This window comes from Colias croceus, chromosome 1 (genome assembly GCF_905220415.1).
Source record: "Colias croceus chromosome 1, ilColCroc2.1".
Taxonomy (NCBI): Eukaryota; Metazoa; Arthropoda; class Insecta; order Lepidoptera; family Pieridae; genus Colias; species Colias croceus.
The window spans coordinates 3,319,126-3,341,342 of NC_059537.1; the positions used below are offsets into that span (position 1 = coordinate 3,319,126).

At 32.3% G+C, this 22,217-nt stretch overlaps 1 protein-coding gene across 1 annotated transcript in view; it reads right to left on the minus strand.

Moving 5' to 3' along the window:
- Nucleotides 1-18,467, minus strand: part of LOC123696352 (kinesin-like protein KIF21A) — a 104,839-nt gene extending 86,372 nt beyond the window's left edge. Inside the window, exons 1-2 of the mRNA XM_045642482.1 lie at nucleotides 18,151-18,467; nucleotides 17,493-17,546 (exon numbers count right to left, since the gene is read on the minus strand). Coding sequence (XP_045498438.1) covers nucleotides 17,493-17,530 — 38 coding nt within the window. The 5' untranslated portion in view covers nucleotides 17,531-17,546; nucleotides 18,151-18,467. The remainder of the gene's footprint in view (nucleotides 1-17,492; nucleotides 17,547-18,150) is intronic.
- Nucleotides 18,468-22,217: the final 3,750 nt, after the last annotated feature.

The window sequence follows — 22,217 nt, forward strand, 5'->3', positions numbered from 1 at the left end:
ATGTATCATACATTGCACTTGTAAGATAATACATACACACACATATTAAGAAAAAACACTATTTTTAACATTCATGATATTTTTGATGTCATTTTTGTTATTTAAACTAGTTAAAAAACAGTTTAAAAAAGTTCTGTCTTGGACGTCCGTGTGTCTGTATGTGCGGAGGATTTTCTTGTTAACACGATAGCGACCGAAATACTTTACTAATCGAGTCTTTTTTTTTCTCTTACGCTTGAGTATGCTCAGGAATAGAACCCTTTCATTTTTCAGGGTCTGATTCGATGTGGTTTAATTGTTATTAAATAAACAAAAAAAAATATCGACTGTTCTCCATAATTTTAGTATATTTATATATATTCTTTATTTATTTTTTTTATATTTATAGTGTACTCAAAATTCACCATTATAAACTCGATTCTTTATAGTTTATACTATAAGCCAAGGTTTAAAAAATTAAGTTGGTAGTCAGTCCCTTAAACCTGCGCAGTTTCACATCTAGGTGGGGCCACAAGAAAAATAGCTCAATTATTACGGTACCGCTTTCTTTACTTTTACAATAATCAATTTTATTGTAAAGGATGAGATTATGAGGCGTGCACTTTTGGATTTTCCAAACTATTTCTTCCTTATTGTAGTAAAATTTTTAAATTTGCAATTTTTAATTTTATCACATCCATAATTTTAAAATCCATTTCTCTCCTTACTGACAGACATACCTTGATACACAATTAAATTTTTGATTATGCCCAAATGAACACCTTGATAAAATAATCACACCTTTTTCCTTCAGAAACTCTTTAGCGCCTATTCCCCTATTTCTTGCTACAATAAACCTGGCAACATTTCAAACCACTCCGATCGTTTCCCAGTAAGACCTACGCGCATTGTTTATGCTTTTCGAAGCCGAGGGTATTGAACGGCAACTATTATAATTGCAAGGAGGCGCACGCGATTCTCGACTTAAGAAAATCGTTGCATGTTAGACAATGTAAACGTTTGCGGAACGTTCCTGCCTTATTTGTTTGCTTCTTGTCCTAGATATGTTAGATTCATAGTGGCTAGTTTAAATTACAAGATAAGCAATCACCAGTGAATGTTTTGTTTGACGAAATAGGACCGAAATTGAAGGCTAGGTAAAGTTAAGATTTTGAATTTTGAAAATAATTTGCTAATATACCATAATAAAGTTTGGAAAATCCAAAAGTGCACGCCTCATAATCTCATCCTTTACAATAAAATTGATTATTTATAAAGGTGTATATAATATAAGTATGTAGATATTTATGTATATGGTGTAAATAAAGAATATATTATATAGATATACTAAAATTATTGAGAACAGTCGATATTTTTTTTTGTTTATTTAATAACAATTAAACCACATCGAATCAGACCCTGAAAAATGAAAGGGTTCTATTCCTGAGCATACTCAAGCGTAAGAGAAAAAAAAGACTCGATTAGTAAAGTATTTCGGTCGCTATCGTGTTAACAAGAAAATCCTCCGCACATACAGACACACGGACGTCCAAGACAGAACTTTTTTAAACTGTTTTTTAACTAGTTTAAATAACAAAAATGACATCAAAAATATCATGAATGTTAAAAATAGTGTTTTTTCTTAGTATGTGTGTGTATGTATTATCTTACAAGTGCAATGTATGATACATAAAGACATTTTAAGTTTGAAAAATCAGATGTTTTGCGCGAAGTGACAGTAGTACCCACCTCAACGCTTCGCTTATGAGGCGTGCAATAGATTACAAATAAACCAAGAATCTACATACTTTGAATCTCTATCTTGTGAGTTGTGAAATGGTGAAAAATATAAAAACAACCTTTGGTCAGCAAGAAAATAATTGCATGCTAGACAGCGTTACATGTTTACGAATCGTTCCTGGTTCACTTGATGTTACCATGGCTATGTACGATTAATTGTTGCCGTCTTAAAGATGTTGTGTCACGAATACATTATGGAAAAGTTGCGATTTTTAAATTTATAACTTTACACTTTACAGCAAGCTTAACAGATATGAATTAACAGACTGTAGATAAAGCAAAAATTTGAAATTTCGTAATTTAGCTAATATTTATTTTACCATTTACTAGCCTGTAAAATCATACTCATAGTTTTCTATATTTTCTTGTCGGCTATTAAATTTATTTTCATTTGAGGAAAGCTTTCTGGTTTAGAGCAAGTTATCATCCATATTTAATATTATAAATGCGAAAGTAACTCTGTCTGTCTGTCTGTCTGTTACTCAATCACGCCTTAACTACTGAACCAATTTGCATGAAATTTGGTATAGAGATATTTTGATACCCGAGAAAGGACATAGGATAGGTTTTATCCTGGAAATCCCACGGGAACGGGAACTATGCGGGTTTTTCTTTGACTGCGCGGGCGATGCCGCGGGTGGAAAGCTAGTATTACATATATCTGTCAGGTCCCTACAACTGGTTCACTCAACTGATTAATATTATATTACGTTGAGCATAATATATTTCAATTCTTATAATTTAATCATTACGTACTCCATTGCTTAAGTCTACCAAAACCAATAACGAACCCACAATAAACGAATAATCCTTTTGCCTTTAAAAACTTTGTACCTAAAATTATGACAAGTTCTCAATATTTCCTGTAAAATAAAATCAGCAATAATAATACTACGCAACATTTACAACCCCGATACAAACTTCTCCTAAAGAACTAATAAGCCCATACTTCTAGCACGTACCGCTACACTCGAGTCCCTTCTCCTTGTAAAAACTAAAACACACTAGGAACAGAAACTTGTCACGGCGCTTGCTGAGATGTGCTCATTACGGGATAAACTTGGCAGGCACGTATCCGCCACACTTTGAACTAATGTGGGGCATATTTTTCATTAGCGGAGTACTTTACGATGATGTTGGTAAGAAAGTTTGGGTAATTAGCAGTTCTTGATGTGATTTGAAATCTGATGCTTAGGTAATAACAATGATTTTAAAGTAGATAGTAATTAAATTTTACAGTAAAATATTTCTGGATAATACGCGTCACGAAGCTCTTATAGCATAGTTTGTAAGTTTGTACATACTTCATTTTCAACAATATAAAGACACGCAAGAAACACCTGTCTTTCTTCGTTCGTCACAAAGTATTTTTTTGAATCGAACTACTGGAATTAGAATCTAGCCCATTAATCATAAACTAAAAATCCGTTGAATAAATTAAATCTGAAATAGAACATTTAATTTAGTTCTAATAATTAATAATGTGTGCTTAACAGTAATTTTACGAAAATCAATGCATACCATAGGACCAATCAACCGGAACTAATCAAACCTTCAACATGCCAACCACTCAATTATCGTAATTGTTGAATACAACACGACCATTACAATGAGGCCTTACTTTTGTATCACAACAAATACATCACAGAGATCAAAATACACTTTTCTACATAGAGCACCTTTTTATGAAACAATAAAACTCGGAAATGCACCGGTTTAAACAGCCCGACCTTCACTGCTAACTTGAACATCCCAAACTTGGCTAACAAATTCATAACCCAGTAATTAATAGTGACATTAATTTCTGTAACTCAGGAATAAAAAAATTAAATACATTTATAGATTTTAACTATATACAGCCTTGGCAGATGCGACCAAAATTATGTAAGATAATTGCTACTATGTATCTATGAATATAAAAATTTGTAACACCACAAAAGTTAATCAATACCCGATTATTATAAATCTGAACAAAATTAGCTATGTAGAACACTCGTAGGTGGAACATAGCTGGCTACCCACCAGCTGTCATTCAGCGTGGGCTTACAGTGCCATAACCTCATCTTTGTCCTTTCAAAACGATCTACAAAACAGGTTATGAATTAATTTTAATAGTTTGCATTGAACAACGCATTAATGTTGATCACAATTGCGCGGGAATGCACGGTAATTGCTTTGATGTATAAATTTATGTGTTGGTATTGTTTAATATAATAACAATAGACAAAACTTGGCTGTAATGTAAACAGCTAAACATTACCTTCATATTTTATCCATATTATCGATTCCAATTTTCTGAGATTTATTATGTATTTTGTAATCGTTGATGAAATATCAAAGTAATTGTCCAGACTCCAGAATTACTCAGTGACAAGAGGACTATTGATATTATTCAAGTTGTAAAGGTACCCTACAGTTCGTTAAATACAAAGAATACTTAACACCGGGCGAAGTCGGGCAACAAGAACAGTTTATTTCTTCCCTTCGAGTAGCAAGCAATTATAGAAATTACCGTTATCAAGAAGCGTTTTGAATTATTAAGTTGAATCGATCCGTTAAATTAGTTCAAGAAATTTTCAAGTTGTCATCGTTGTTCTTTCAAGGTCTGAGTAAATAGTCTAGATGGGTTCACGTGGAATATTAAAACAGTGTAGTGTTGGTAATAATTAACGTGTGAAAGGTCACGGTGCATCGGACTTCCAAATAACTAATACACGAACAGGATAACTGTTCTTGAAACAGTAGAATAAAATTGTCTGAAGATTTTTTTAGGTACTGATTGTGTTACTGTGGTGTATTGTATAAGAATAGCAACATAGCTATGAAATTGCTAAGAGCCTCGCTTCTCATATACAGGGTGTAATCGTTAAGTGTGCACAAGCGATTATTCCGTAACTATTGCAGATACCAAAAAAACTTTAAACTGATATCGAAAGTACTTAACCTAATGAGTAAAATGGCCATAATAATTTTTTAAAAATAAAACGAGAAATATCCAAAAATGTTACATTAAACGCTCCCATACATTTTATTTCCCATACATTTTGTATTCATAGCAGATTTTCGAAGTGATGTCCTCATTGAGCAATACAATGAGAAGCTCTATTTACAGTTTCTAAATGAACTTCCCTTCAAATTTGCGAAGTAATTAAAGCAGAAAACCAAAAAAAGAAAGAAAAAGCTAAAATCTTTCATATTAAATGTACTAGGTTGATCCAAAAGTAATGATAATTGGGTATTTCCTGTGCACATAAAAATATAAAACAAATGTTTTTTGCTTGCTCATGTATGCACTAAGTAATCACAAAAAAAGTCATATCAACAGGCCACGTTTCCAATTATTTACATTAATTTGAATGAGAACCGTGCGTGCCAGAATGTTTCCCGACGAAAAGAAGAAACAACGATTCGACATGTAGAGGGTAAATTTCTAAATTTTTAATGATATCAGGATAATTTTTTGTCACGTTTTGTGATCATGGACGTTACCCGAGTTCACCATGTTTATGCTGAAACCAAAAAAACAATCAATGTCCTGGATGCGAGCTTCCAAAGTGACGATGAAGAAATTTAAAGTGAAAATCGGTAGGTTAGATTAAAGCGGTAGTTTTTTGGGACGCTGAAGAAATAATTATGGTGGAATATTTTAAAAAGGTAGCCACTTTATTGGGCTCTTACTAAACAGACCAAATTAAAAGATTGCGGTAGGTTAGTAAGGAAAAGAGACATGGCAAACTGCGGACCTGAACGCTGTTTCACCAAGACAACGCACCAGATCACAAAGCGTCAGTTGCGATGGCTGCCTTTCAAAAATCGGCATTCCAAATGCTTGAACACCTACCCTATTTTTTAGATCTAGCTCCTATTTACTTTTATCTCTTTCCTCGGCACAAGAAACACTTTCTTAGCAATAAATTATTTTAAGACGACAGCGAAGCGATGGCCGCGTGGAGGGGTTTTTGTGGATGAAGTCAAAGTTTTTTTTTTTAAGTTTAGGAAAAAAATATTGAAGTATATTTTCTAGTTAGAAGACTATCTAGAGAACTACATAATTATTATGACTGTAATGACCTTGTTTAATATTGATTATCATTACTTTTGGATCAACCCATGTACATGGGATATTCGTATCTCATACTAAATGTATGGGAGGGTTTCAAGTTAATTTTTTAGATATTTCTCGTTTTATTTTTAAAAATTTATTATGGCCATTTTACTCATTAGGTTAAATACTTTCGATATCAGTTTAAAGTTTTTTGATATCTGTAATAGTTACGGAATAATCGCCTGTGCACACTTAACGATTACACCCTGTATATCTACTGCAATAGACTCCGCAGAACAAATTAAATTTCCGCTCGTCGCATTCACACCCACAATAAGCAAATTTGATGCTACTGCAACAGAAGGTGTTGACTACAATATTATTAAATGCTCATGAAATACAAAGACCTTTAAAGTTCTTCTTATATTTATTCCACCGCGCTACCATGCACCAGTGATGCTATTCGTAATATGATCTATGATCATATACCATTTTCAGATGTGATAAACCAATTTTGTATAACGCGCTTCGATAACGATCATTTCTAGCAAAGCTTCTCTTCTCCTCCTATCCCAGATATCTATTTACAGAGTTAAACGTTAATCACAGATCGGAAGAAGTTAAATTACTCCATTAGAATGTTTCCATCTCCCTCCATCTAACACGGGATATGATACAAAACGGTTGATCCCATGGAGTCGCACTTACGAGAGGATGTCCAACAACTCACAGGGGTCAATAAGCCGTCAGTTACTTTGATAAATGACTAACATGACAACTAATTTGCTTCCGGAAAAGGGACATTAAGAATAGTAGGTACGAATCGTTGTAGCTGTACGCCCTTTCTGACCTTTAGGAGACAATTTTATACATAAGCTTCTAAAGATTATTATGATGTGTATAGGGACATTACGTTGCAAAAGTTCGTTTATAAAACACTAGGTTTCCGCCCGCGGCTTCGCCCGCGCAGTCAAAGAAAACCCCGCATAGTTCCCGTTCCCGTGGGATTTCCGGGATTGCGTAATTTTCCCGGTATAAAAAGAATCCTATGTCCTTTGTCGGGTATCAAAATATCTCTATACCAAATTTCATGAAAATTGGTTCAGTAGTTTAGGCGTGATTGAGTAACAGACAGACAGACAGACAGAGTTACTTTCGCATTTATAATATTAGTATGGATTTTGAAAATCATGACCAGACAATTAACAAAAGTTAAATTAATAATAGTACGTGTTCTAATGTGTGATGACAATGTTATTAAGCGGAAAAGACACGAAGTTTGGCCATCTTTTGAAGTAACTTTTAATTATTGTTAAACTTTTTTTTTATTTATTTACCTAATCGCTTACACGTTTAGTATCAGTATTCTTGGTAACGATCTAATAAAATGCTTTAGTTTATAAATTTATAAGCATTTAAATGCCATAAAACCAAAAATATAAATTCATGCTTTAGTTTGTTGCTTCGTCCTTGTTTCACATCTTAATCTTAATACTATTATAAAGGCGAAAGTTTGTAAGTATAGATGTATGGATGTATGGATGTTTGTTACTCTTTCACGTAAAAACTACTGAACCGATTACAATGAAATTTAGCACACATATAGAGGGTAACTTGGATTAACACATAGGATAGGTTTTATCCCGGAAATCCCACGGGAACGGTAACTATGCGGGTTTTCCTTTCAAAACGCGGGCGAAGCCGCGGGCGGAAATCTAGTTATAAATAAAGAAATAAATCGTTTATTTTCCACAATTATTTGATACATAAATTTAATGACCCAGGCTCCTAATATAGTTATAAACTTTTCAGGAGCATGTGTTCACACTAATTTATTACATTACAAATTAATAACGGATTGACGCATTATCTTGCTTGAAGTTAATTAGCTGTTTTCCAAGTAAGTATCTGAGAGCATATAGCAGGTAGGTAGGTACATATATAAACAATCCCCATTGAATCAAAACTTCTGGCCATCTTTATTGTGACGTCTAATTATAAACGTACCAAAATAGAGCTAAACATACTAACATGTTATTAAAAGAACCGATATATTTACCAACATAAAATTCACACAACAAGAATACAAAAAGGTGACTACCAAGTGACTTGAAGTATAATCAATCAGATTGACAGGTTGTTATTGTTATATTACAAAAACTGCTAGTCAATAGGTATTAGGATAATTAAGTCACAATGAACTATTCAAAGCAAGCGGACGGATGTCAAGAAAAAATTATTAATATGTAATATTATATAATTAGTAAGACTGTAGTACAATACAAAATCATCCAGAAATTTCTAGGAAAAACTAAGCAAATCAACAACTAAATTGCAAGTTGGTGATAAAAGGTTGCCAGAAAATGAAATTCTATCCGATCATATAGATTGTATGTTTTGATACTGTTTTGATATCACATAGCCGTAGTGCATGATACAAGTGATAACTGCGTTAAAAACAACCGACTTCAAACTTACACTTGCAAAATTTACAAATACCTACAGACAAAAATGCTCATAAAATAAAAACTACTGGGCCTATCCGAATAAAATTTTTATGGGACCAATTCGACACCATACCGCATCGAACAAAAAAAGAATCACGTAAATCGGTTCAGAAACCTCGGAGTAATCGGTGTACATACATAAAAAAAAAAAAAAAAAATATATACCGGCCGAATTGATAACCTCCTCCTTTTTTTTGAAGTCGGTTAAAAATATGAAAAGTCTTTCTTTGTTATCAACATAGCAGCAGTTAGTAGACTTCGCTGACTATACAGCTGCATCAGTTAGCTGTCAAGTGACTAGCTAGAATGAAAGTAAGTTTTATACACAACACCGTCTTTTAACAAACAACTATAGTTTACCATCTTGCTTTGCCTTTATATATTTTATGATTCGTTTTGGCAGGACACAGAAGGCTGATCACCTATTTGCCCTTAAAGAAAATCGATCAATGAAATAGATGACCGCCTCCTTGGTACAGTGGTTGACGTGTGAGCGTAGAACCGAGGGGTCCTGGGTTCGATTCCCGGTGGAGACGAAGAAAAAAAATTGTCTCGGTCTGGCAGGACACAGAAAGCTGATCACCTAATTGTTCCTAAAGAAAATCGATCAGTGAAACAAATGTATAATGCATCTGCCCTTTATCCCACTAGGGGACATAATATGGGATTATATGGGACTTCACTTAATATTGTTAATTATTACATCATCAAATTTACTTCTTATTTTGATAATAAAGGCGTCATTAAAATATTTTTTGCAAGCGATAAATCAATTTGAAATAACTTCAAGTATTTAGAGTGGCACATGAATTATTAATTAATTGATATATAGTTGCGTTTACGTTTCCATGAAATTTCACATTTTGCGTTGTCCATTTATTATTATCATATTAAAGACCAGTTAAAATGAAAGCGAAATTTTTTTACATAAGTATTAAGTGCATACTTCCATAAGTTAATTAAGTAATATAATATTTAACTTTTTCTATAAAAGTGCGTTACTAAAAAAAATTGTATGTATTTTATGGTATTACTAGTATATTATTATTAGTCTGTGGTATTACCTTTAAATTCAATCAATAACACGTATGAAATAACTGTCTATGTATTTATAAACATGTAATCATTTTTTTTTAACTTTTCTTACGTAGATACCCTTGCCCTTTACCTGTTATATAAACAACTAGGTACTTGCTTAGTTGCTTGGACTAATTGCAGTCTTCAAATTCTAACGCAATTAGCAACCCACTTATTAACACAAAAATACATTCCGATTAACATTAGCTAAAATATATAAACTGCAATACGTTAACACCAAATATGCCATTGTTGGATCATTAATCTATGACCAATGAATTATGTATAAGCATGCGTGCCACTGTCCAAGGACGATTATCTATACATATAATAAATCTGTAGAAGGGTCAATTCTGTACATTGAAAATATTGAAAAAATAAATACCAGGGGGTGTTACTGGATCGATACCAAACCCAAATATGTGATTAAAAAAATTTTTGTCTGTCTGTCTGTCTGTCTGTCTGTCTGTCTGTCTGTATGTGAAGGCATCACGTGAAAACTAGCGGTTCGATTTCGATGAAACTTGGTATAATTATACCTTATTATCCTGGGCGTAAAATAGGATAATTTTTATCCTGGAAAAATACGTAGAAAAAAATTAATCTTAATTTTTCAGTTTTATCCATAGACGTTGTTCCGTAGAACCGCGAACACACGTTGCGTATTATTATAGGCCTAACCGTATTTGGGAATTGGGTCCAATAGATATTTATAAGATGTTATTGTCAGAGGTCTCAAAATGGAGAAATAAACCATCCACGCGAAGACCGACATCCGCGCGGACGGAGTCGCGGGCGGAAGCTAGTCATAAATACAAACAGTCGTAAATGGTAAACAAATACGAAGTATGCGTTATTCTGGTATTATTTTTCCAGTTTAGGTCTTGAGTTTCAAGGACTGATAAATATAAACGTTATAAAAAAAAATATAAATGATATCTTAGAAACGAATGAAAATTAGTTACAGTTAAACCATTAACAGTGTATACGCCTGAATTAATTTTGGGCTAAAAATATCATAATACAATGACCATTTTATTACCAACAACGCACAACATTTACTAGGCACATATTTGTAAACCCAGAAATGTTCTTATCCAAAACGATGAATATTAAATTCAACATCTAATAAACTAGTTTAGCAATAAAGCAACAATTAATAAAGGGTTCAATTTCAATATATGTACATCCAACCTGAGATACACACAGAATATTTTCCTCTTAAAAATTCCCCATCTCCATTAAGGCTACGCATCGTCGTACGACATCAACGACGCGACGGCACGATGAATAAAAAATATGTAGTCATATAAAAAATGTACACAGCTTTTATTGGATTTTCTCCTGTACTGTGTACTTCCACGTCTAGTCACGTGCTCGTCGTCTGGTCTATCGTATACAGTACAATGCGTTGCGTCCCCTTGTCTAGGGAGCCTTGTTTATCGAATCGATTTGTTCATATGATATTCTATCTTTAATATGATGCGTGAAGTTGTACTGTACTCGTTTAATATAAGCGTTTTTATTAAGACTCTGAGGTAGATGAATGATGTTGTTAAAGCGCGACTGCCCAAAAATAAATATGACGTTTTAGGATACATAGTCGAATGTGCTCATCACTAAACGACCTTTGGTTAAAACAAACGATTTCAATTAATCATCAAACTAAACAAAAACGTAGTGGTAATTAGGGTATTGTGTAGCTGAATCCTCAACCTTATGAGATCCTAAATGGCACGTAGTACAAAAAGTTACAAGTTATAAGAAGACAAGTAGCAATTGCGCTAGACAAAGTAAGTAAATATCAGATATTGCACTTACTCGTAAGATTGATCAATACAAGAACTATTTAGTAATCTGTTACAAGTTCCAACATTACCGATAACTATTACACGCGTGTTGACACAATATATTATTACCACTGAAGGATGCTAGGCGTCAATTCGCGAAGTTCAAACATCGGTTACATCAGCGCCACACCTTGCTAAAGCTATTTGTCACTTGCGATTTTGCGCATACATCTATGCAAATAAATTTAACGGTTTTCGCAAGGACAGATTTGATAATAAATGTATACGCATTATTATTCTGTCCATATACTTGTGGGAAGATGTTTGGTTCTGTTAATGTTCTTCACGTGTAGTTAGTATGAATAAAATAGGTAGTTTAAATATATTACATCTGTCATTCTTTATGCATTTTAATAGTCAATGAATAAAGTCTTAACTGCATTACTCGCTGCTACTTACTGCTAAATGACTCTATTAGTTGTATTATTTACGTGTCATATTAAGAATAAGCTTAGGTTACGAATAAAAAATTAATAATCCTTGAGAGTAGGTACCTAATTTTGCGACTTCACGTAGAAACTAGAAACGGATTAAAATATTTTTCTAGACTAAATTGAGATTTTGTTATCAGTGACAACTGTATTTCTAATTTCTATGAACAAACAATAATTATTTTCATATTTTCCAAATATAAATAAATGGTGCTTACAATACACACTTGCAAATTGTGTAAACATTATCTTGTTACGTAATTAAGTATCTTGTATAAATTGTCATTACTTCTAGTCAATAAATGAAAATCCTTTAATAAGCAACACGTAATTTATATGATATCTGCAATTAAACTTATAAACGTATTCTAACCGATTTTAAAATGATGTCATCCATGTATACTGATTGAAGGAGTTTCATACTCATAGCAAAAAACATGTGTGCAAATTGCAAAGTACACTAAAAGCACACCCCGGACACTCCATACAAAATTATCGTTTTGACAGTCACACTGTAGAGACTGCAAATGTGTGTGTTAACGCTTTATGGTTGGCACATTTTTGACTAGCGTAAAAAAAATTCGCGTTTTTCTTATGAAATACATCCGTAAACAGCACAATATCTAACCATTTTCTACGAAAAACGATAATCACAAATCCAAAATAATAAAATTACTTTAAGTCAATTTGATTAATGTTGTCAATCTTCGTTGCGTATCGTCCCTGTAGAAAAATATGGACCATTTTATGTCTGATCGTGCGGGGTGAGGTAAGTGTTTAATTTTGGCGGGAGGCGGAGAGTGTCCGTTCTGTAGCGTTTAGCTACTATTATGTATTCTGTGCTAAAAGTGTTCACTAAAGCGAACTCTATACACTATTTATGATATTTTACTTGCGCCAAAGTCAGTAAAATACTGTGTGATATTGCACGCCTCATAAGCGAAGCGTTGAGGTGGGTACTACTGTCACTTCGCGCGAAACATCTGATTTTTCAAACTTAAAATGTCTTTATGTATCATACATTGCACTTGTAAGATAATACATACACACACATATTAAGAAAAAACACTATTTTTAACATTCATGATATTTTTGATGTCATTTTTGTTATTTAAACTAGTTAAAAAACAGTTTAAAAAAGTTCTGTCTTGGACGTCCGTGTGTCTGTATGTGCGGAGGATTTTCTTGTTAACACGATAGCGACCGAAATACTTTACTAATCGAGTCTTTTTTTTTCTCTTACGCTTGAGTATGCTCAGGAATAGAACCCTTTCATTTTTCAGGGTCTGATTCGATGTGGTTTAATTGTTATTAAATAAACAAAAAAAAAATATCGACTGTTCTCCATAATTTTAGTATCTTAATATATATAAATCTCGTGTCACAATGTTTGTCCTCAATGGACTCCTAAACCACTTAACCGATTATAATAAAATTCGCACACCGTGTGCAGTTAGATCCAACTTGAGAGATAGGATAGGTTTTATCCCGGAAATCCCTCGGGAACGGGAACTATGCGGGTTTTTTCTTTGAAAACGCGGGCGAAGCCGCGGGCGGAAAGCTAGTATTTATATATATTCTTTATTTTTTTTATTTGTTTTTTATATTTATAGTGTAGATACTCAAAATTCACCATATAAACTCGATTCTTTATACTATAAGCCAAGGTTTAAAAAATAAGTTGGTAGTTAGTCCCTTAAACCTGCGCAGTTTCACATCTAGGTGGGGCCACAAGAAAAATAGCTCAATTATTACGGTACCACTTTCTTTACTTTTCCAACTGTTTTATTTTATTTATTTTTTATATTTATAGTGTACTCTTTATAAATAATCAATTTTATTGTAAAGGATGAGATTATGAGGCGTGCACTTTTGGATTTTCCAAACTATTTCATTTTTAGATGTGCTTTTATTCTAATAAACACAGGCGGCCGGGCGCTGAAGGGTGACTTTTTATCGAATTCTGGAAAGCCATGTCGTTTCATACATCGGGGAAATTACAAATTTTTGTACATAAATCACATCAAAGGTCTGAACCTTTGATGTGATTTATGTACAAAAATTTTTAGGCACCAGAACTATTAGACACTTAGACAGTAGACACACACACTTTGATGCGTAGTTACCACTTACTGTTATATTATGTAGAGTCATTTTCCAAGATAAATGAGCATCTACTATGAATAGGATTTTCTATTATTAATTATTATATCCAATTGTATGTAGTAAGTACGAATTTACGATGACATCTTAGTAGATAAATGAGGAAGGAACCTAAACATGCTTTTATTCGGTAGTTGACACTGCTTGTTTTAACAAAAGTAGGACTTAGTTGACCAACGTACTATTTGGTATGAAAAATCAATGCAAAATACATAGGGGAAGCGGACCCCATCCAAATTGATTCTAACTATAGAATAGAGCGAATGCATGTGTAAAATATTTCCCCTTTAAATCTCGACTTAGTACACAAACTTTTTATAAGACCTGCAATTTTAAATATTATTAAAACTCTGTTCTCATTAAAATATACATACATAGATAAAATTATTCCACAAATAAAAGTGCAAGTATTAAACATTTAGCAACCAATTACCAAATGTACGCTAAAACATAACTTTTAGCACGTATTCACGGAAAGTATAGGTCTACCAGAATCTGATGGCATATTTATATTTAATAAATAAAAGATTTTCATGTGGCAACTTATTTGACAACTATCAAATTGTTTGTCAAATTATTTGTCTTTTTTGCAGTTGATAAATAATTTTTAGGATTTTGTCTAAAAAATCTTCGAAAATGTCGAAAAAGCCGCTGTGATCACAAGCAAGAGGTGTGGTTTATAATGTGTATACAAAAATATTTGATGAAGAAGGGTCAAACACATCACAATTTTCAATTTAAAAGATTTTATTGGTAAATTGGACTTACCGGCTTTGATACTTTCAATTAAAAAATATTATATGTAGGTAACTAAAATATTGTTTGTTGATTGGAATATAATTTTATGAAAACTTATTACAGGAGTTTCCAATACGGCTATTCGTCAAGTCCAAGCTGTCCAAGTCAATTTTATAGTGTGTGTATCCGTTAATACTTACGAAAATAAACATAGTTTTATTTTATTTTTATTTTATTTTATAAAAAATTATAAGCAGTCTAGTTTTTAACCGACTTCAAAAAAAAGGAGGAGGTTATCAATTCGGCCGGTATATTTTTTTTTTTATGTATGTACACCGATTACTCCGAGGTTTCTGAACCGATTTACGTGATTCTTTTTTTGTTCGATGCGGGATGGTGTCGAATTGGTCCCATAAAAATTTTATTCGGCTAGGCCTAGTAGTTTTTATTTTATGAGCATTTTTGTCTGTACTCGATGACTTAATTTCAATGTAGCAAGTAACTTTGATTCACTTCCCGGTAACCGATTGAGCTGAAATTTTGTATACGAATGTAAATTGGATAGCGATGAAACATTATCATGACAGGGAGCTGATCTGATGATGGAATCGGAAGGTGGCCATAGGAACTCAGTAATATATTGACTCAACTTTATCGAGTTTGGGCTCGTTTGATTCGTGTTGAAAAATACACTAAAAAGTATTAAATAAAAATAACTGCGTTAAAAACAACCGACTTCAAAAACGGAAAAGTAAGAAATAAAAAAGATTTGATATTATTAATTACTACATATTATTTTTATGTGCTATTTATTAAATAGGTTTGAAGTCGGTGCCAAACACTAAGCACTTAGTATTAAGCCCATGCACCGACATCAAACCTTTTTAGTAAATAGCACATAAAAATAATATGTAGTAATTAATAATATCAAATCTTTTTTATTTCTTACTTTTCCGTTTTTGAAGTCGGTTGTTTTTAACGCAGTTATTTTCATCTATCGATATACAGCGATATTTTCACATGGCACATGATAATGAACATACAAATATAGGTATGTGTAAATAATAATATGTAGGTATTACCTGTATAAAAGTAATATGTATATTATATATGTAAGTAATTGTACCTACATAATATTAAGTGGATATCTCATTATTAAGTACAGTATTGTCCACTTATGTAATGTGACTAATGATATTGAGAACAAACTAAAAAATAAGCAGTATCAAGATCGTTCAGTCCATTTTCCCTAGGGTTGCACACTCAAAATTTTGATTTCCCTAATTGCCATCAGATTCTGGTTTACCTATACCAACATATGATTGAGCCATACTACCCACTCCTGTTATGAGATAGAAGCCTTGTAGATAACAATATACAAAGATAACACGATGGTAACCGATCAATGATTCTCATGGTTAAGCATTCGATACCAATAAAAGTTCGTATAGCATTATTATTTATAACTACAGTGTAATGCGCCCTATCGGTGCAGGTGAAATAACTTTATACCTAATGGCATTAATATGGTAAGTTGAACGCTACTTTTTTTTTAGTCTTTAGTAACAACGCAATCTACGAAGACTTCTTAGCTTCTGTACTTTCTGGACATAACCTAGAGCCCTGGATATACGTAAACGAATTCTCCGCATTAAAAAAAAAAAGTTTATGACTAACTACTTTCAGACAAAGTAGGCGCTACAGACGGAATTGAAGATAATTATTTATGTCGTAAAAGCGATATCATAAAAGTGTATGCATGTGTAGCAATCGCTCACTACTATACTATACTTGACATTTGATTCAATTGTTGTTGGTCAATATTGTATTTAAGTAGTAAATGTGTGTTATGATAGATAGCTCTTTTCTACCAACTTCCAAATAAGTGGAGGTTCTAAATTATTATTTTTTTATGTGTTACCTCAGAACTTTCTACAATCTACTGGGTGAACTGATTTAGATGATTTTTTTTTTACATTTTTTAGTAGTAGCACAGCTAATTATAATATATACTATGGTAGTAAGAAAGTGCTCTCAGTATGTCTAACTCTATGTCAACAAATATACTTCTGAAGTAATAACAAAGTCTTAAAATTATCACACAAGAATGTTTTACTACAACAACAGATATTAATATACACAATGAGTTTTTCCAATGCAAGACTAGTTTATAATAAGAGTTCAATGAATAATAATCAATTAACAATGTACCTTGATTTGCTTTATCTAATACAAAACTTACATGTACTTCTTGAAAGTATGTAAAATAAAATAAATAAAAATCATTTATTGAACAAGGTTCCTTACATCAAAATATAGGTAGGCCCCAGACTCTCAATATAGCTTTTGGATATCTTTATTAAGCTATTGCATAGCTTCTATCGCGGGCCTTGAGCGTGGGGACCGAATCCAGAAATTCCGTAACGAAAAACCTCACGCTCCCCACTCCAACGGGCACGGAGGTGTGGCTTGAAGGCATAGCATGCAATAGCTTTACCGCGGCAGTCCCCGAGTGCCACACGTCTTTTTTTATTATTATTACTTCTTCCCATAATTAATTCTAGTACCTATCATTTTAAAATATAATATCCTTCAGTTGTAAGTGAAATACTATTAAATCACATAGGTACAGTTTTAAACATGAAACTTTATTCATAAGAATTACCTATAAAATTTCAATAAATCAACAAAAGACTAGTATAATCGAGAGAAACATGGGAATGGGTGCGATTTCACGAATTTCAAAACTATTGACTATTAATAAAGAAATAGCCTCAAACTATGACTGTTAAAATGTATGGGTTCTAAACAAGGTTCTTTATGTCTCCTACATCTTCAGTACTATCAAATTCAAGGGCCTAATTTCTAAATCAAACCCAGAAAAAATTGAATATATTCTTACCTGACTGCAACCCGTACGCTGGATTCATCATTTGCCATGACTGCATATGATGCTCTGTAAAGGAATAAATATACTAAGTTGCATACATTTTTATATCACAGTTTAAAGAACATTTGTATTGTAGAGTTGAAGTTGGAATAGGCAGATATAATCAACACCATTTAAAGTTGTAGTTACTAATATTATAACATGTATAAGGACAAAAGAATACAATTGATTAATTATTTAAAAATTAATGAATATTGGATAATTCCCTATGTACCTATTTTATTATTTGAAAAATTCAAATTTATTTCAACATTATTAGTTATCAGAGAAAACTTTCTTCAGGCAGATCACCAGTAAAGACATGCAGGTGATGTATGTATATGAATAAATTTAAATAAACAAATGTTCGAGAAAAATAGACAGATTTCTATAAAAAGTAATTAAGTCTCTACCTTTATTGTAGGAAATAACAATAATACAAGAAACAGGCAGGAAAAACTTTCTGATTATTGTTAAATTTTGCTTTATAAAAGCTACGGAAATTCCCATACTAGATACGAAACCCTTGGACGAGATAAACAATCAATATGTTATGTGTATCACAATAAAAACAATTAGGCTAACGACGTTAGTGATATGAGGATATTAAGGAAAAAGGCACTGCACTCACCATACACGAGATAAAATATATAATTCCACGGAATTAGAACACTTTTCTTTCATGTCCGTTATAAAGACACGCTAAATAGACACCGATCGAGATTTACGTCCATCTTTCACCATTCAAACAAAATTAAAAACAATGCGGCATCAGAAGCAATAATAAAATATTTTTTCAATGACCATAGAGACGACGTATGTTGATTTTTGTTTATCAATACAGCGTTTAAAAACGACACTTTTTTAAACAACCGATAGATAAAACGATAATAAACTTTCGTAACCGCAAGAATTCGATTAAACTAAATATACAACCGACAGCTTGACTCGCATGAGCGAGTTTGACAAATGACACCAAAAAGCAAAACCAAATTTGACGTTGACAATGGACAGCCATTTTCTGTCATAATAATATGTCATAATATTTACTTGCCAGAATAAAAAATAATAAGTCACAATATTACTTAACAATAAAATAATTATATTAATCTAATATGTACATATTTTTTAAAGTTTATAATTCCAAGCAATTATCTATTTTTATAAAATGATTATGACGTTATAATAAGAAACTAGCTTATTTACTTTAAAATCAGAGCCATCTAGACAACCATTGCAGAGAACTAAATGCGTCACTGCTATATCACTTTATAAATGTATAGATGGCGTTCAATAGCAATACATAATTCATATTAAAATATTATAATATAGCTTCCGCCCGCGACTCCGTCCGCGCGGATGTCGGTCTTCGCGTGGATGGTTTATTTCTCCATTTTGAGTAACTCTGACAATGACATCTTATAAATATCTATTGGACCCAAATACGGCTAGGCCCATACATACTAGGTTCTACAGAACAACGTCTATGGATAAAACTGAAAAATTAAGATTAATTTTTTCTACGTGTTTAGTTGGCCATATCGAGAAACGATTTCTTATCATTGATCTGCTCAAACCACATCATGGTGTGGCCAATAGACATTCGACCATTTCACGAAATGATCGATCATAATAACATGAAATGAGCAAATCTACGATATGGCCACGACATATAGATATTGTGCTTTTTCGATTGTGCTTGTGTTTCTTGCGTCCTGACAATAATATTATTTTCACGAATATTATTACAGTTGTTTTATACCTATTCCAGGGGGAAGGATTAAATTTCCAAACTAAACTGGTAAGATAGGTATTATTAAATTCAGTTCACATGATTAATTATTGCAGGTCTTTGCAGGTACTTAGTACTCATATAATTTAATAGTTATAGGTTTGTCTTTGTAGGTAACTTTAATTTTTAAGTGCATTCAGTAAAATAATATGGGTACTTAGGAAGGTTAAAATCGAATACCTACTTAGTCTAAGATTATAAAAATTTATTTTTAATTTGAAAACAACGATTGAACTCTTTTACAAACAGCTCATCTTGGTTAATAAGAATTTAAATTGTTAATAGGTATATTGTATATATTGTACGACGACGACGATAGATTTCAATAAAGCCTCTAATTCTTATATTATATTTCCTTTCGACATCCAGCGTTAGAAACGCCGCGTTCACACGCCGCTCGTCTTTACCAGCCAAGCACCTATTACACCTATTGAAATACGTCATCACGTGTGTTTGTCTGTCTCTCCCATTATACAATACACCTATAATAGGTATCGCACGACTGCTACCGTCAAAGATTCAATTCCCAGTAGAGCGCTTGTGTACAGAGCTCTCAGTGTTGTGTGTGCATTACGTAAAGCTATAGTTATTGTTTGGCGGTTATGCTTTGTCTTTTGTATGTTGGCTTCAGGAATATATTTTGCTAAAGTTTTAAAAGTATAATACTAGGTATAGTTAACTACGTACAATAAAATCTTTTAAGAAAAATATTTTTATGTTGTGGTGTTTGTTTACCAGACACATCCAAAATGACTGGATCGATTTCTATGAAAATTTCTGTACATGAGTATGGCCGCCAAAAATTGTACATTCAAGAAAAAAAAATGTCCTTGTCATTTTATATAGCACCAGATTTTTTTATATAGTAATTATGGTAGTTTTTATATAGTTTCAGCTTCACTATGTTATATTTATCATTATATTAATAATTTAAATTAATTTTGAGTGCCTTTAACAAGCTCAATATTTTTTTTTTTAAATGCTTATTTTCCTTTCCATACTAAAATCATGTGTCCCACTTAGTCATCTCACACTTTGAAGTCACAAAATTATGCAAAAATCTATTGATACCTGTAAAATTTTGGTATTTCTAAATTATTCTGTAAACTTGTGGATAGTTTTAACAAGTTCTAATAAAAATAACATAAAATAAATTAATATAAAACTCACTTAAAACTATGTCTCACTTTTTTTCACGAATGATACTTCACGCACGGTTACCATAACATAACACCCTAAATAACTAGATATCCAAGCCACAAAAATATTTTTAAGTAGTGGCAACACCGATTTACATGTTGGCCAACCTTTAGAAAAAAAATCGCCATTTTGTTACTGTCAAAGTTAATCGAAAGGTAGTCGGCATTTTTGCTTCGCAACATTTTAATAATTTTGAGTGAGAATTATGCAAGGTAAGAATACAAATTTACTATATTATTTAAATTATGTGTGTAGCTTTAGTGTTCTAGTAACAAATCAAACTATGCGGCGTCTTATTACTACAATACTTTGGCGAATAAAGGCTTTTTAGGTTATGTCCAACCATATTTTTATTCACGAATGATACCATGTGTTACTATTGTGTTACGTAACATCCGTGAGCGGCTCTTAGGGGTAGTACTCACTAGAGAATCTAAAGTTAAAAATTTACTTTTTTACATAAAGAGAACCCACTTCAAAAACTATCATGTTTCGGAAGTTAGTAACTTTTTTACTATAATAATTCGTATTCGTAATTAATATCATAAGTTGTGAATGATTCTTGCATTTGTAAGTATTATAGAAATACAAAATTTGAGAAATAAAACTTTTTCTTTAATATTTAAATTTGTTTTATTGAGTTTTAAAGTAATTTAATCAAATAATTTAATTAACAATATAAAACAGAAATGTAAAAAAAGTCTCCTGCATTATTAGTTGTAATGTACACTAGGCTTAACAAAATCACGTATGTTACTATCAGTCACGTATGTTACGGTGTGTTACGATTTCACGACTGTTATTGTACAATATTTGGCGGCCATACTCACATATCAGGTAGGTTTGAGAATCGGCATTATCATTAAATATTATAAGAAACAACTTTTTAGAAGTTGGTGTAAGTAGATACGTATGTAAGTCTCTCTGAAGGTAAGATGTGGATGTGTTTTAAATGTGTTACTATAATCAATATATCTTCAATCTAATAATACTTATTATGATCAACAAAGGACCAACTAAGTCTGTGTCTTTTATCAGATAGAGCAAATTTTTTATTCTCAATGTTACTGTTTTTATTATTAACTTTTAAATTGTATAAGCTCTCACCACCGATTTAACCTCGAAAACTTCAAGATTCACAAGAATTTTGGCGAAAGCTTGAGCGATCTTTTATCTTTATAGCCTCTAAAGTTAGTTTACAGTCTCGGGTTAACTGAGTAAAATGGTGCTTTACACAGATTCTGTTATCACGTGTGTCATTTAGAACCCGATCGAAACATCTGTTACACAAAATTGAAAATTAATTTTCGATTTGCCATTTGCATATCATTTCTGTTCACATTAATGGAGTAGCGACCGGCGTTATCGAGTTTCGGAAGTACGGCCTCTCGTGGCTTTGAAGTTAGCAAAATAAACCAGTCAGAACATTCAAGAATAGAACTTGAAAGCATAAACTTCCTTCAAAGTGAGCAACACTTTTATAGGTTTGCTTAGTAAACCGAATCATGAAGGGGGTGATCCCTTTTCATAATTCCCTTGTATACTCGTCTACAAAAGCTGAAACAAAAACTGCCGACTGAATATAAACCTAATCTAACAGTTATAATTATTTATTGGATAACAGTGTCTGGATTTGTACACAAATTATATAGGTACACAAGTTACTGAAATTTCCTCTTTGATTAACTGCAGTTAAGATGTGCACA